The sequence below is a fragment of the Lipotes vexillifer genome, unplaced genomic scaffold (assembly GCF_000442215.2).
Source record: "Lipotes vexillifer unplaced genomic scaffold, Lipotes_vexillifer_v1.1 scaffold135, whole genome shotgun sequence".
In the NCBI taxonomy this organism is placed as follows: domain Eukaryota; kingdom Metazoa; phylum Chordata; class Mammalia; order Artiodactyla; family Lipotidae; genus Lipotes; species Lipotes vexillifer.
The window spans coordinates 570,824-583,859 of NW_006774574.1; the positions used below are offsets into that span (position 1 = coordinate 570,824).

Consider the following 13,036-nt stretch of genomic DNA (forward strand, 5'->3'; position numbering starts at 1 on the left):
CGTCCGGAGCCTGTGCTCCGCAAATGGGAGAGGCCACAACAGTGAGAGGCCCGCATAACGCAAGGAAAAAAAAAAAAAAAAAAAAAAGCCTATAATCAATTTTAGAATTAAGTATGAAAGATTATATTCCCCTAAAATCAGGAGCTAGATAAGGATTTCACTCTCACCATGTCTATTCTGCATCTTACTGGAGGTTCTATGTAATGCAATACAGCAAGAAAAAGAAAAAAAAAGCATGAAGTTTGAAAAGAAACAAGTATAACTGTCTCTACTTTCAGATGGTATGTTTGTTTATATAGAAAATCCCAAAAAACTTACAGAGCAATAATTAAAAGTGTGAGTGAATTTCCAAGGTAGCAAGATACAAGGTCAATATAAAAAACCTGTTGTACTTTACACACTGGCAGAAACAATTGGAAAATAAAATTTTAAATACACTTCCATTTATAACAGCAGTGGTAAAACAAAAAAGCTAATAATAATTTTAACGAGACATGAAAGATCTCTACATCTCTATAAAATATTGCTACAGGAAATGAAAGGAGACCTAAAAAAGTAAAGAATGAATTGTGAGACTCAACACTTTTAAGATGTCAGTTCTCCCCCAAATTGTTCTGTACATTCAGGGAGATCCCTATCATAAGCCCCCCAAGGAATTTTTTTTTTAAGTAGGAACTGACGACCTGATTCTAACCTGTATATGGTAATAAAAAAGAACTAAAGTATCCAAAACAGTCTTGGGAGAAAAACAAAGAAAACAAGCTGTATGATCGTAATACATGACTTCAAGACCTCCAAAGCTACAGTAATCAAGACAGAATAGTGATGGTATAAAAATCCATGAAATGTATCAAAGGAATGGAAAATATAGAGCCAAGAAATAGATCATACTTAAAGTCATTTGCTTTAATTTTTTTCAAAGTTCCCCAAGCAATCCAATGAGAAACGGAAAGTCTATTCCACAAATGGTGCTCAAACACAGCTATACATTTGGAAAAAAAAGAACCTTGACACCAACCTCATATACCATACACACAACCAATTTTAAATGGATCACAGTCCTAAAAATAAAAACTGAAAGTATAAAGCTTCTTAAAAAACCCAGGAGAATATGAGGGAAACATATTTTGAAGGAAGGCAAAGATTTAAGACACAGAGAGCAATAACTATACACGAAAAAATAATAAATTATACTACATTAAAATTAAAATCTGTTCATCAAAAGACCCTGTTAAGTAAATGAGTTTGCAAGCCACAGACTGGGAGGGCAATATTCTCAAAACATGTGTCTGATGACATGCTAGTGTCTAGTATATACAAACTACTCCTACAACTCAATAATAAAAATGCAGTCCAATAAAAAGTGGGCAGGAGATATAAATATGCACTTCACAAAAATAACAAATGGCCAATAAACTCATCGAAAGTGTTCAACATCATTAGTCATCAGGGAAATGCAAATTAAAACCACAATGTGTTATTAGTACACACCCACCAGCATGGCTAAATTAGAAAATCAAGATCTTCAAACGGATGTGAAACAACTGGAATTCCCACACACTGTTAGTAAGCACGTAAAATAAACCACTTTGAGAAAAAATCTTGTGGTTTCTTATAAATATAAACATTTATGTACCTACCCTACGACCCAGCAATTTCATTCCTAGGTATTTACCCAAGAGAAATAAAAACATACATTCACAAAAAACTTGTACGTGCATGTTTATAGCAGCTTTTTTTCATGATAGCCAAAATCTGGAGACAGTCCAGGGGTCTACTGACAAAAGAATGGAAAAACTGTGGTATATTTATACAGTGGAATACAACCCAACAATCACAAGAATAAAATACTGATTGATATTACATTATGGATGACCCTCTAAAAATCATGCTGAGAGAAAGAAGTCTTACACAGAAGAGTTTACACTGTATGATTCAATTTATGTGAAGTTCTAGAACAGGCAACTCTAATCCATGGTGAGAAAAAAATCGGTTAGATGTGCCTCTACAGAGATGAAAATGAGGACTGATTAGAAAGGGGCACAAGAAAATTTTCACGGATGATGACAGTGTTCTAGATTATACAGGTGTATGCATTTAACAAATTAAGATTTCTGTACTTTGGTATGTAAATTTTATCTCACAAAAAGAACTGCAAACAAATATTTAGCTAATAATATGCATGCTGAAATAATCAGGGAGTGATGAATAGCAATGCCTGTGACTTACTTTAAAATGCATCAAAAAATTAAGATGAATTGATGGATGAATAGGGGAGTGGAAAGATGTAGATATTTGATAAAATAAATAGAAGAAAATGTACACTGAAGAATCTAGGTGATAGAAAAATAAGTATTCATCCAATGCTTTCAACTTTCTATATGTTTGGTGATGTTCATAATATAATGTTGGGACAAAATTACTAGTTCTGGGTTCTTAAAATGTGTGATTCTTCTAGGTCCAAATATTTCTCTCCTAAAATAAGGAGAAAGTTAGACTAGCTTTTAACCCTATAAGTCCTTCCAGAAATATGATCAAATTGTGCCCTCTGTCTTGTATGTACATAAAAATTTATAGAGCCGGATTCTGACTGCATTTCCTTCAAAGTATTATTAAATTGCACATTTCCTTTCTCATTACATCTTATAACTCTTATATCCGCATCAGTTTTTCAGAAACTTAATGTCAAGAGTATTGAATTCCCAATGTTATATGTATTTTTGCTGTTGCCTTTTTTTGGCATCTACATAAGAAGATTTCTGTAATAATATCTGCCTACAATTTTATACCAAACGGCTTTCTATTAAGATAATTCTGACTTGGACAAGCCTTTTAAATTAATATTGAACCCTGACAACTTGTTTTTATTTGATTACCTTTGCTGAATCATATAATGTGACGCAACACAGAATTAAATAATCAGCCCTTATCACTTATTCATTTCAAATTTTAATGTCCTCTGGATAAACAAATAAAATAATATTTGTGTGCTTTATTCATTCCTTTCCCTAACTGTAGTCAATTCAGTAGTCAATGTCATTTTCATCAAATAACAATCAAACGAAATCCATGAACCTTAGAAAACTGTAAACATTTACTCACACAAAAACATACAACTCTGCCTACCATTTTAGAGGACACACAGGCCCCTGCAGCCCATGCATAATCCACATTCTGTATCTTCACCTCAGCTTTCTATACGAAAGTGTACACCAAGGAATGCATGGATGGATCACAGTATTACATGTAACTATTTGGGATGAGTTCTTTATTTCAGCATAAAGCAAAAAATAAAATTAGGAAAACTTTAGACAGCCTCTGATTTCCACAGGACAAGAAGGCAAGAGAGGCTTATAAAAAGTAATGTTAGGCAGGATGTAGATGTGAGGGGCTATGCTTTGGGGCAGCTGCTTCTCAGGAGAGTGTAGTTTTCAGCATGCAATGAACCACACTCCACTGTAGAGAGGCCCCCGATGCCTCAACAGCAATTCTAGGAAGAGTGTGACATGCCCACAGCATCCATGAAAGACTTGGATCTTCGGAAAATGCCTCAGGCCTACAAACCATAGGCAGAAACACGCAGAACTAGCTGGGGTGACTTGCTGATCAGATGTCCTGAGGGGATAGAGTTTTCACAGCCTATAATAACTCAACTTACTTCATCTCCACATTTAATGGGAGGCCAAAGAAGAATTCTCATGCCTTCCAATCCCTACCCTCGCTGAGAGCATTTACTATGAGGAAAAAGAAAAACAAATAGCTCTTTGGAGAAAAAACAACAATTACAACACTTGGATCATACTTACCTAAAAGTAATTTAGGAAAATTTGATGTTTCAATATTATGATAATATACTATTGATGTTGTAGTGGCAACAAATCCCATCACGGCCGGCATGAAGAGGTGGAGATGTCGCGACTCGCGCCGTCTACAGAGAGTGGGACAGTATCAGTGTCTACAGCTGATGGCTCCAGACAGCGTCACATTTTGTTTCCAACTTTTTCATTAAAACGTTCTCTTAGCAATATTTAAAATACAGAATGAGGTATTTTATATACAGAATGCTACGAGAACATACAAGGAAGATTACATTGGGAGACATAATTCTGCTGAAAAGACTTACCCTCACATGGAGGGTTGGGTAAATACAGCTAAACAAGATGTTACAATGCTTACAACAAAAGCAAATGTATAACAATTCCTATACTGAAGGGCAGAACTGCTGAAATAATTTAACACCTGAAGCAAGTAAAAACAATCAGCTGAATATGAACTCTACTGTATGTTAAAGTACATTTATTCTTTTGATAGTTTTCCCAAACTTTATGGCCTTCAGTGGCTTCTCCATTTTCATTAATTCATTCAAAACATATGTGTTTGCTGGTCCAGACACTATTAGATTGTGGGATGCAACAGTGAACAAGACAAGATATAGTGTCTGTGGTCACAAAGTCTAGAGTCTATTGAGAAGAACAATAGGAAATAGGGAATTATAACACAGGTGAAGGGACTGGGAACGCATGCAAGGCTAGTGCCTGAGACAGAGAAAGCCTTGAGAAAGGAGTGACTTCTAAACTGAGACCTTAAGAAGAGGAATTGCTCCTCAGAGGAAGTAAAGGAAGACTGTTCCAGGCAGAGGGTCTAGATACGTCCAAGGGTACTACTACAAGCAATTCAGTGTGACTGCAAGGACACGAGACTTCATTCTGAGGGCAATAAAGAGCTTCAGGTGGATTGGAAATATGCCAGGACAGATGTGCATGGTAGACAGCCCTCAAGTCCATTTGTCCATTTGTATTAATAATGCCATACAGTTAAATATTTTCTCAAATTATTGAAATATATTGGTACACAAACAGTATAGAGAAGGAAGTAAATAGTTCAAGAGTGAAGGAAAGAGGAAGATTTGGGAAGGTCATTTCAGAAAAGGTATAGTTGACAATGAGAATTGAAATATAAAAAGGAAGTCACTAGTCAGGAAAGCGGTGGAAGAGCATTTAAAAAACAGGGAACAGAATGTGTAAAATTCCAAGTAGTTTAATGTTCTTTAAATAGTAAGTTTCAGATCAGTTGTATTATGAAAGGCATTGTATGCCATGGTAAGGAGCTAAAACCTAATCTTGCAGAGAACAGAAATACTTTAACAGGAAGGTGGTAGAATAAGACTAGGTTTTTAGAGACAGATCAATCTGGTTGTAGTGTGGATGATGGAGTTGGTAGGTACTGTGCGTGTCTGAGGTGAAGGGAGAGACACAGAAGAAGGAAAGTAGTTAGTAAACTATGGGGAGAGGCCAGGTGAGAGATGATGAAAGCCTGAGTTGAGCTTTGGCAGCAGTAACATGAAGGAGATAATACAGTCTTTTGACAGTCTTTTTCTCCCTTCTCTTTGGACCACAGTAAGCCTTAGAATAGTCACTTCTGGAGCAGGGTAACTTAGAGGTTAGAGTGATGAGACCTTTACATGGAGAAGTAATTTGCATGTCTGAGTTAGGAAGGTGTTTTGCAGGTATGTTACAGGCTTACTTTAAACCATTTAACTTATGCTCCAAAGTAACTGTAATTTAATGTTGGTAGAATAGCAAATTATGAATAGCTTTAATTGTATGTTTAAAGTCATATGTTCACTTGGAAAAGACTGTCAAAATGAACAGGACTTAGCGTTAGGGTATGAGTGTGACGGTGATGGAGATGTAGAGAACAATTCCCAGGGTGCTTGGAGGGGCTTGGGAAGATGGTGATGAGATTTTAAGAGGAAGAGCCCATTGGAGAGAGGAATGTGTGGATTGTGAAGGTGTCTAATAAACATGCAAAAGAAGATGCCTAAAAGGCAAGTGTATGTGGAGATCTGGAACATAATCAGGGACATCTGGAGTTATTAATACAAAGAGGGTAATGAAAATGTGATAGTACTATGACAGCTTAAGAGCTGGCTTAAAAACCACCCACCTCCTCCCAGAAACAGTTCAAATAATCAAAGAGAAAAAGTAGGAAATAAATAGTTCATCGTTATAAAAATTAAGAAATGCTTCTAATACTCTTTAATTATTGAAGCAAAGAAAGAATCAAAAGGCCACTTAATATTTAGAAAATTTAAAAATGAGCACGCTACCCATCAAGGCCTATGAAATGTGGTCAAAACCATACCCAGGGGCTTCCCTGGTGGCGCAGTGCTTGAGAGTCCGCCTGCCGATGCAGGAGACGCGGGTTCGTGCCCCGTTTCGGGAGGATCCCACGTGCCGCGGAGCGGCTGGGCCCGTGAGCCATGGCCGCTGGGCCTGCGCGTCCGGAGCCTGTGCTCCGCAAATGGGAGAGGCCGCAACAGTGAGAGGCCCGCATAACGCAAAAAAAAAAAAAAAAAAAAAACACCATACCCAGAAGAAAATTATAATCTTAAACATATTCAATAAGAAATTATTATAATAAATAAATTAAGTAGTCAATTCAAGAAGTTAGAAAAAGAATAACAAACAGTAAGGGAGGCAACAATAAAGGATTAATAAAGATAGCAGAAGCTACAGTAAGGGTTATATTTACTTTATTTCTTTATTAGGAATTTAATATGTTTCTTAACCATACTAGTATTTTTATTAAGATTTCTATCACATTGTAACTGCTCTACTTACAATGTAGTATAGTTTTTGAGTGTCCCAAAACCCTATTCTTTCCTTTAACCTCTATTATTTTTAGAGAAAAATTTGCAGACATAAGTGTTTTGGTAGAAGCATAAATATCCCATTATAGCAGAAAATCTTTAGTCAGAAAGTTAGAGAGAAAACCAAAAACTATATAGCACAGAAAACAAAAGAACAATTTCAAAAAAAAAGAGAAAATGATAGAAATGAAAACCTAAATGAAAACACAATAATAGTGAAGATTTTAATTTAATGAACACACAGGACTGTAGCAATCCAATGAGTAAACTCAATAAAATTTTGTCTCCTATAAAGAATATATATTATTTCTTAATACTCATTAATTACTTATAAAATGATGGAATATTTGACTATAATGAAGATGTTAATGTCCCAGAAGGTATTCATTTAATAAATTACATGCTCTAAGCAAACTGAAAATGATTCCTAGACCTAGGAGAGTATCTCCACCAGAATCACAAATTATTTAGATATAAAATAAAAAAGAGAATACTTCTTAGGAAAACCGGTGCAAAACAAGGTGTTTCAAAAGAAAAATTAATAGCTTTAATATTTGTATTACTAAAAAGGAAAATCAAATCTTCAATCAGGAAAGCCTGTGCATTGTTTCACTAATTATAATGGGCATTTGTGATATTTTAGGTAAAAAACAGTTCTTAAAATTTTGTTAAACAAAAAAAAGAAAGAAGGAAACAAGGCATGATCAGCAGTGTCAAATATAATAAGTACGTTAAAGAGGAAAAGATGTCCATGAAGCCATCATTAATGTTCTCTGGGATACTTGTAAAAGCAGTTTCCAGAATAGGACAAGGCATGAGAGAAAGCAAACAAAATCTTTGGGTTCAGAAATAACTGGAGGATGTCTTTTGGAGAGTCCTGGATGAAAAGGGGAAGAAGAGTCTGCAGCAAAAGAATGGGAGAGGGTAGCAGAAGATCAAAGGTGTATTTCTGCTTGTTTTTAGCATGGGTCTCTTATATCACTACAGCTATAAAAAAAGTTTCCGTCATTAGCACATGTCCTCATTATTAGCTCAGCCTCTGTCCTAAGTCTCTGACTGAATCTACACATCAACCATGAGGCTGGAAAGGAGGACTCATCCTTGCCCACACGATGTCAAGCTTTTGGGACACATGGGACTTCCACTATATACAAGTACATAAAAACATGGAGAGTTAGCCTATATGTTAAGGGAATTAAAAAAAATGAAGACTAGAATTGGATATGCTAATAAAATATAATACAGAAATGCCAAAGAGTTGTAAGCAATTCTCAATAACAGCCAATAAGCTTCTAAATGCTTGGAGAGGCGACATATCTTAGGGTCTCTGATTTTCCTTTTAATCAGAAACTAACATGTGCACATATATGCAAAGAACTGTCAGAAAACATTACAAAATAGATGGCTCCTTGACAAAAGTCTTGAAGTTTCATTCCTTGTTAACTGCGACAGAAAAACATAAACCTCAGGAGAGGTTCTTATTCGATAAGAGGAAAATGATTTTCAAAACTTTCTTTTTTAGATTTTAAAGATCTTTTCATATCAATTCTTCAATGAAAGATATACCATTTAGTGTAATTTTGTAATCGAAAATTTCCTATCACTTGAGTTTATTTTCTGTTACTCTGTGATAAAAATATTTCTCCCACATTATGTTCAAGTTCAATAGAATTCATTACATTCTAACTGCCTAATACAAACTTCTTTTACAAGAATGACAAAATTCCTTCAAAACTAGGGGATTCATGACAAATCCTGATTTTGAAATAGTTATGTGCTTTGCCTCAATTTGTAGCTGTATCCTCACTGGCTCTCAGACTCCTTTAATGCCTGCCTCATCTATCTTTGCTATTTTACAAAGTAAATTGAAATATCTGAGAACTGGGTATATATATTTATACATAAATATATAACCATTGGATCTATATGTTAAAATAGACAATCCTTCTTGCTATTTATATCTATTTTGAAAGATAAGGTAAACGTCAAAATGTTTAAAAAAAGAGAACTTTCTGCCAGGGCTTTGTAGACAAAGGAGCGAAGAAACAGAAAGCACAGCAATGAGCACAAGCCCCAGAGATCTGAACTTGTATTATCAGAGAAAGGATGCAGCACCACAAAAATACAGACAACATGCATGTTTGTCGTATAAAATGGGTGACAGCTGTGGCGCCTAATAAGTTATAACCAAACAGTTAAGGCTGACTTGGTACATTACACTCTTAACTGCTATCCATAGCAACGTACCCACTAGGATTGTGTAATCCCATTAACTAAGTGGAGTCACTTACGAATCTGAAACGATGCCTTCTGCTATTTCACACACATGCACAAATAGGAGGGCAAATGTAAGAATCCATCTCAGGTTGTGTCCAGGAAAATGAAGCCACGTATTGTGATGAATTTGTACTTTTGAGCTTTGACTCCCCCACCCTGAAAAAGGTAAAGAGATAAACAAAGGATCAATTAGAATCATGGAAATAATTTACCTTGTGGTATGCTGGGTGGCAGTGGGGTCCTGAAACCTTATTCCTTTCTAGGAGAGCAATAGAAATCCTGGGCTATTTTCATTATGTTAAAAAAAAAAAAAAAAAAGAACAACTTCAATTAATTTTTCCAAGACTGCCTAGGTTGACACGTCAACATTTGTTGCCTTGCTTAGGAATAACACAAACTCTGGATGACAACCTGGTTATTTCATGCTCATTAAGCTCTTACTGACAGGTCTCTGATTCACTCAAAAGAAAAATAAATTAATGATGATATCAATAAAAGCTATTTGGAGTCTCAAATCTTTCAAAAGATGGGATCTGTGGGAGGACTGACCGAAACAAAAACCCATACTTGGTGATGAAATATAGGACCCATTGGTTGAGTCAACTCTTAACCATACGCATATCATGCAAGAAAAATGATAACCTATGACCCAGCCAGCACTATTCAGCAGTGCTAGTGGTGTTTTCTCAAAGAAAGCTAAAGCGTTGTTGATTGACAAGCTTTTAAGGAGGCTCAAGAACATTACAGGTTCACCCTTAGCTCCTCACTGAAGAAAAGAGCTAGTTACCAGATTATGTTTTAGTAAAAATTTTGATGGTTTCCCCTCAAAAACACAGAGTAATGTCAACTCATATATGAGGTGCTAAGAAAGGACCCCACTCTTGTCTCTTTTGTCACCGTTATATTCTCAATTTTTTGACTGTAGAGAAACCCCACATATTTCAAGAATGAATGGGGGTGTGCACTAAAAGTACTGAAGGAAGAAATTTCTGTATTTCTGGACAAAAGGGACCCCTAAAGCATTCTTTGAAAAGAATACTGATTCATATCTTAGTTGTTCATAATTTGAAAATTAGTTACATTTCACATATTCTACTAGAATTTATGCTGTAAATTCCTGCAGGCAAACTCTGTCTTTTTTTGCAACATTGCCATTTTCCTTATACCTGATACTTCTTTGAGATTTATTTATGATTTCTCACTAACTCAAGTAGCCAATGTTATGGATCAGTAGTCTGTATTTTTCTCCACCATTTCCCTTTGACAATGTTAATTCCAATTCCACTTGATTCAAATACCCTTTTGCCAGCCTCTGTGTTCCCTGCTAGAGATGCAAACAGGACTGTAATAATAATTGCTCTCAATAAGTTAACCGGATGTCAAAAAGGAATTATTAACTGTAAAATTGCAATAAAAAACAATGTTCTACTTTTGGCCAAAGGGCATCCTTAATGTCCTACAAATGCCACCACACATACAACAAGAAGCCCTGGTCCCAATATATTTAATGTCTATGCATTTGTTTGACATGGATAACTATGTACCAAGAGTTATGTTGGCCTCTGCATAATATATGTCATATAACAGAAATCCTTTGGTCACTGTTAGAATGCTAGGTACATAGTAATCCCTCAATTAAGACTTGTTCAATGAAGAAATAAAAGCTTACAAATTATTTTTAAGCATTTCTTTAAAGTGGATCCTTAAATTACGCTTGCTTCCTTTTTTCTCTTTTTTTTTTGCGGTACACGGGCCTCTCACTGTGTGGCCTCTCCCGTTGCGGAGCACAGGCTCCGGACGCGCAGGCTCAGCGGCCATGGCTCATGGGCCCAGCTGCTCCGCAGCATGGGGGATCTTCCCGGACCGGGGCACGAACCCGCATCCCCTGCATCGGCAGGCGGACTCTCAACCACTGCGCCACCAAGGAAGCCCCTATGCTTGCTTTCTTAACAAAACGGTCTGATTGTTTTCTCATTTATTTTTATGAGCAAAATCATGCATGGGAATATTAAGCACCAAACTCAAAATAGTGGTTACCTCTTTTGAAAGGACAGGAACATAGGATGCAAGAAGAGTAAGAGGATCAGGACATGGTATTCATACTTTTAGATTCCTTAAAGTGAGTGTGGTAAAGTCAATAAATGTTTATTACATTAACCTCTGTCATTTTTATATATGAAAAATATTTTATAATTTTAAAAGGTCTATTTTGGTTGTTTTGGAAAAGTTATACAAATTATACATAATCGCTCTAAATAACTGTATTTTGTGTGGATATATATACATATGTAAACTGCAAAATAATAGGGAAAACTATATTTTTACCTTCTTCCTAAATAGTTTGCACATGTACTCTTTCTACCTGAAACACACCCTATTTTTTACTTGCACGTTCTGTATCTTTCAAGTCCCCAAATATGTCACTCTATGCATTGTCCCCAAGAGCCCCAAAGAGAGTTAGTTGCTCTGGCAGGCAAACGCCCAGGATAATTTGTTCCTGTATCTGTAAATGTGCTTACAAGGTGGTGTTGGCATTTCTCTTCACTTTCTGACACACTTGTTTCACTGGAAAATTCCTGTGAATATTCCAGGCAAGTACTGTGTTCTACCCATTTTTCATTCTCTTCACCTAGCGCAAAGCAAGCACTCACCAAATACTTTTGATCTATCTCATATAATTCTCTTTTCCTCTTTTTAAAAAACTGCTGCTACTTGAAGTCGATGTCTAAGAGGCACGTGACTTCTACTTTATCTATAGAATATCAAACGCCAAAAACATAAGTAATTGGAAAACGAAATACTTGCTTTTTCTTTTCCCACAGACTTACATGCTAGTTCTCATGCTGGAGAAATTACATCAACATTATACCACACCTCAGCCATTAACAAGACTCTTCTTATAAACGCTAGGTGATGAACTGTAGGACAGTAGGTTACTTACCAATAAACAATATTGGAAAAGTGATAAACAACAGGAAGACGTGAGGGACCAGGTTGAGGGCATCCACAAAACAGGGATTTTGCAACACACCATCATAGATATTATATGAAGAAATATTGTTACCACAGAATGAAAGGCTCATTTCTTCTTATATAGTTTACTCTAAAAGGGAAAGAAAGGAGGAAAAGCCTCTTATTATGAAATTCTCCTTCATTAAATTATAGACTTAAAGAGGTGTTATATCATAAAATTAACCCCCTTTATCTTTGCAGTTGAGGAAATAGAAAACTCTATGCCAAAGTTATTCAAGATTTACTTATAAAGGCCTCATACCTTCCATAAGGTCCACTTTTCAATAGGTTTTTTTTCCAGATTAAAACATTCCATTTTAATTTGGAAAATACATAATAACTGATATCTACCAATAGTGGTAGCTCAAAGGAGTGTTTGTCTAAATAAATAATCAAAAACCAAAAATGGTTGTTTATCAAGAAAAAGGGGGAAAAATGAAACTGACTGAAAAGTCAAAATGGTGTAATATCAAATTCTTTCCCATGGTTATTCATTGAAAATACTTTCACAAACAACTTCAGCTGGACACAATTTACTGCAACATTTCATCCATTGCAGGAAATAGTAATACAAAGAGACCAACTGGGAGGCAACCAGCATACAGCCTTTTTCTGAACAATAGAAAAATCAAGTGTTTAAGACTAATTAAATATAATTCAAGTGACAAGTTAATGAAACTACTCAGGTCCCAGGGTCACAGCCTATTCTTACATGAAATGCACCCTACTCAAGTTTTGAAACAAAGGATGCCTTTTTATTGGAAAGCTCTATTCCATTAGAGGAGAAGTGGACAAGCTTAGAGAAGAAACAGAGGTCAAGACTACGCACGGTTTTCTTAGCCATTGTTGGGATTCTGGCTTCTACTCTGAATGAAATGGAGCCACTGAGAGGGTGGAGATCAGAGGAGTGACAAGCTCTGACTTACAACATTTTCAATGAATTCTTACTGCTGTGCCGAAACATGGTCTAAGAGCGAGGGTCTATTTCATCAAATGTGAAATGCCAGCAAGAGTTTTAGCATTCGGAAAACTTCTTTTATAATGTCTACTATTTATTTAGCACCTACTAAATTCTGGGAACTTTGCATACATTAT

The 13,036-nt window shown here is 35.8% G+C and overlaps 1 protein-coding gene across 2 annotated transcripts in view; it reads right to left on the bottom strand.

Annotated features, from left to right (window-relative positions):
- The window catches only part of ABCC9 (ATP binding cassette subfamily C member 9), a 145,975-nt gene extending 133,943 nt beyond the window's left edge, over positions 1-12,032 (bottom strand). The window contains exons 1-3 of one of the 2 annotated variants that reach the window (XM_007449372.1): positions 11,871-12,012; positions 8,944-9,085; positions 3,807-3,928 (exon numbers count right to left, since the gene is read on the bottom strand). In XM_007449372.1, coding sequence (XP_007449434.1) covers positions 3,807-3,928; positions 8,944-9,085; positions 11,871-12,012 — 406 coding nt within the window. Of the gene's footprint in view, positions 1-3,806; positions 3,929-8,943; positions 9,086-11,870 lie in introns of both variants that reach the window. The other variant, XM_007449371.1, reaches the window with a different exon arrangement.
- Between the last annotated feature and the right edge of the window lie 1,004 nt (positions 12,033-13,036).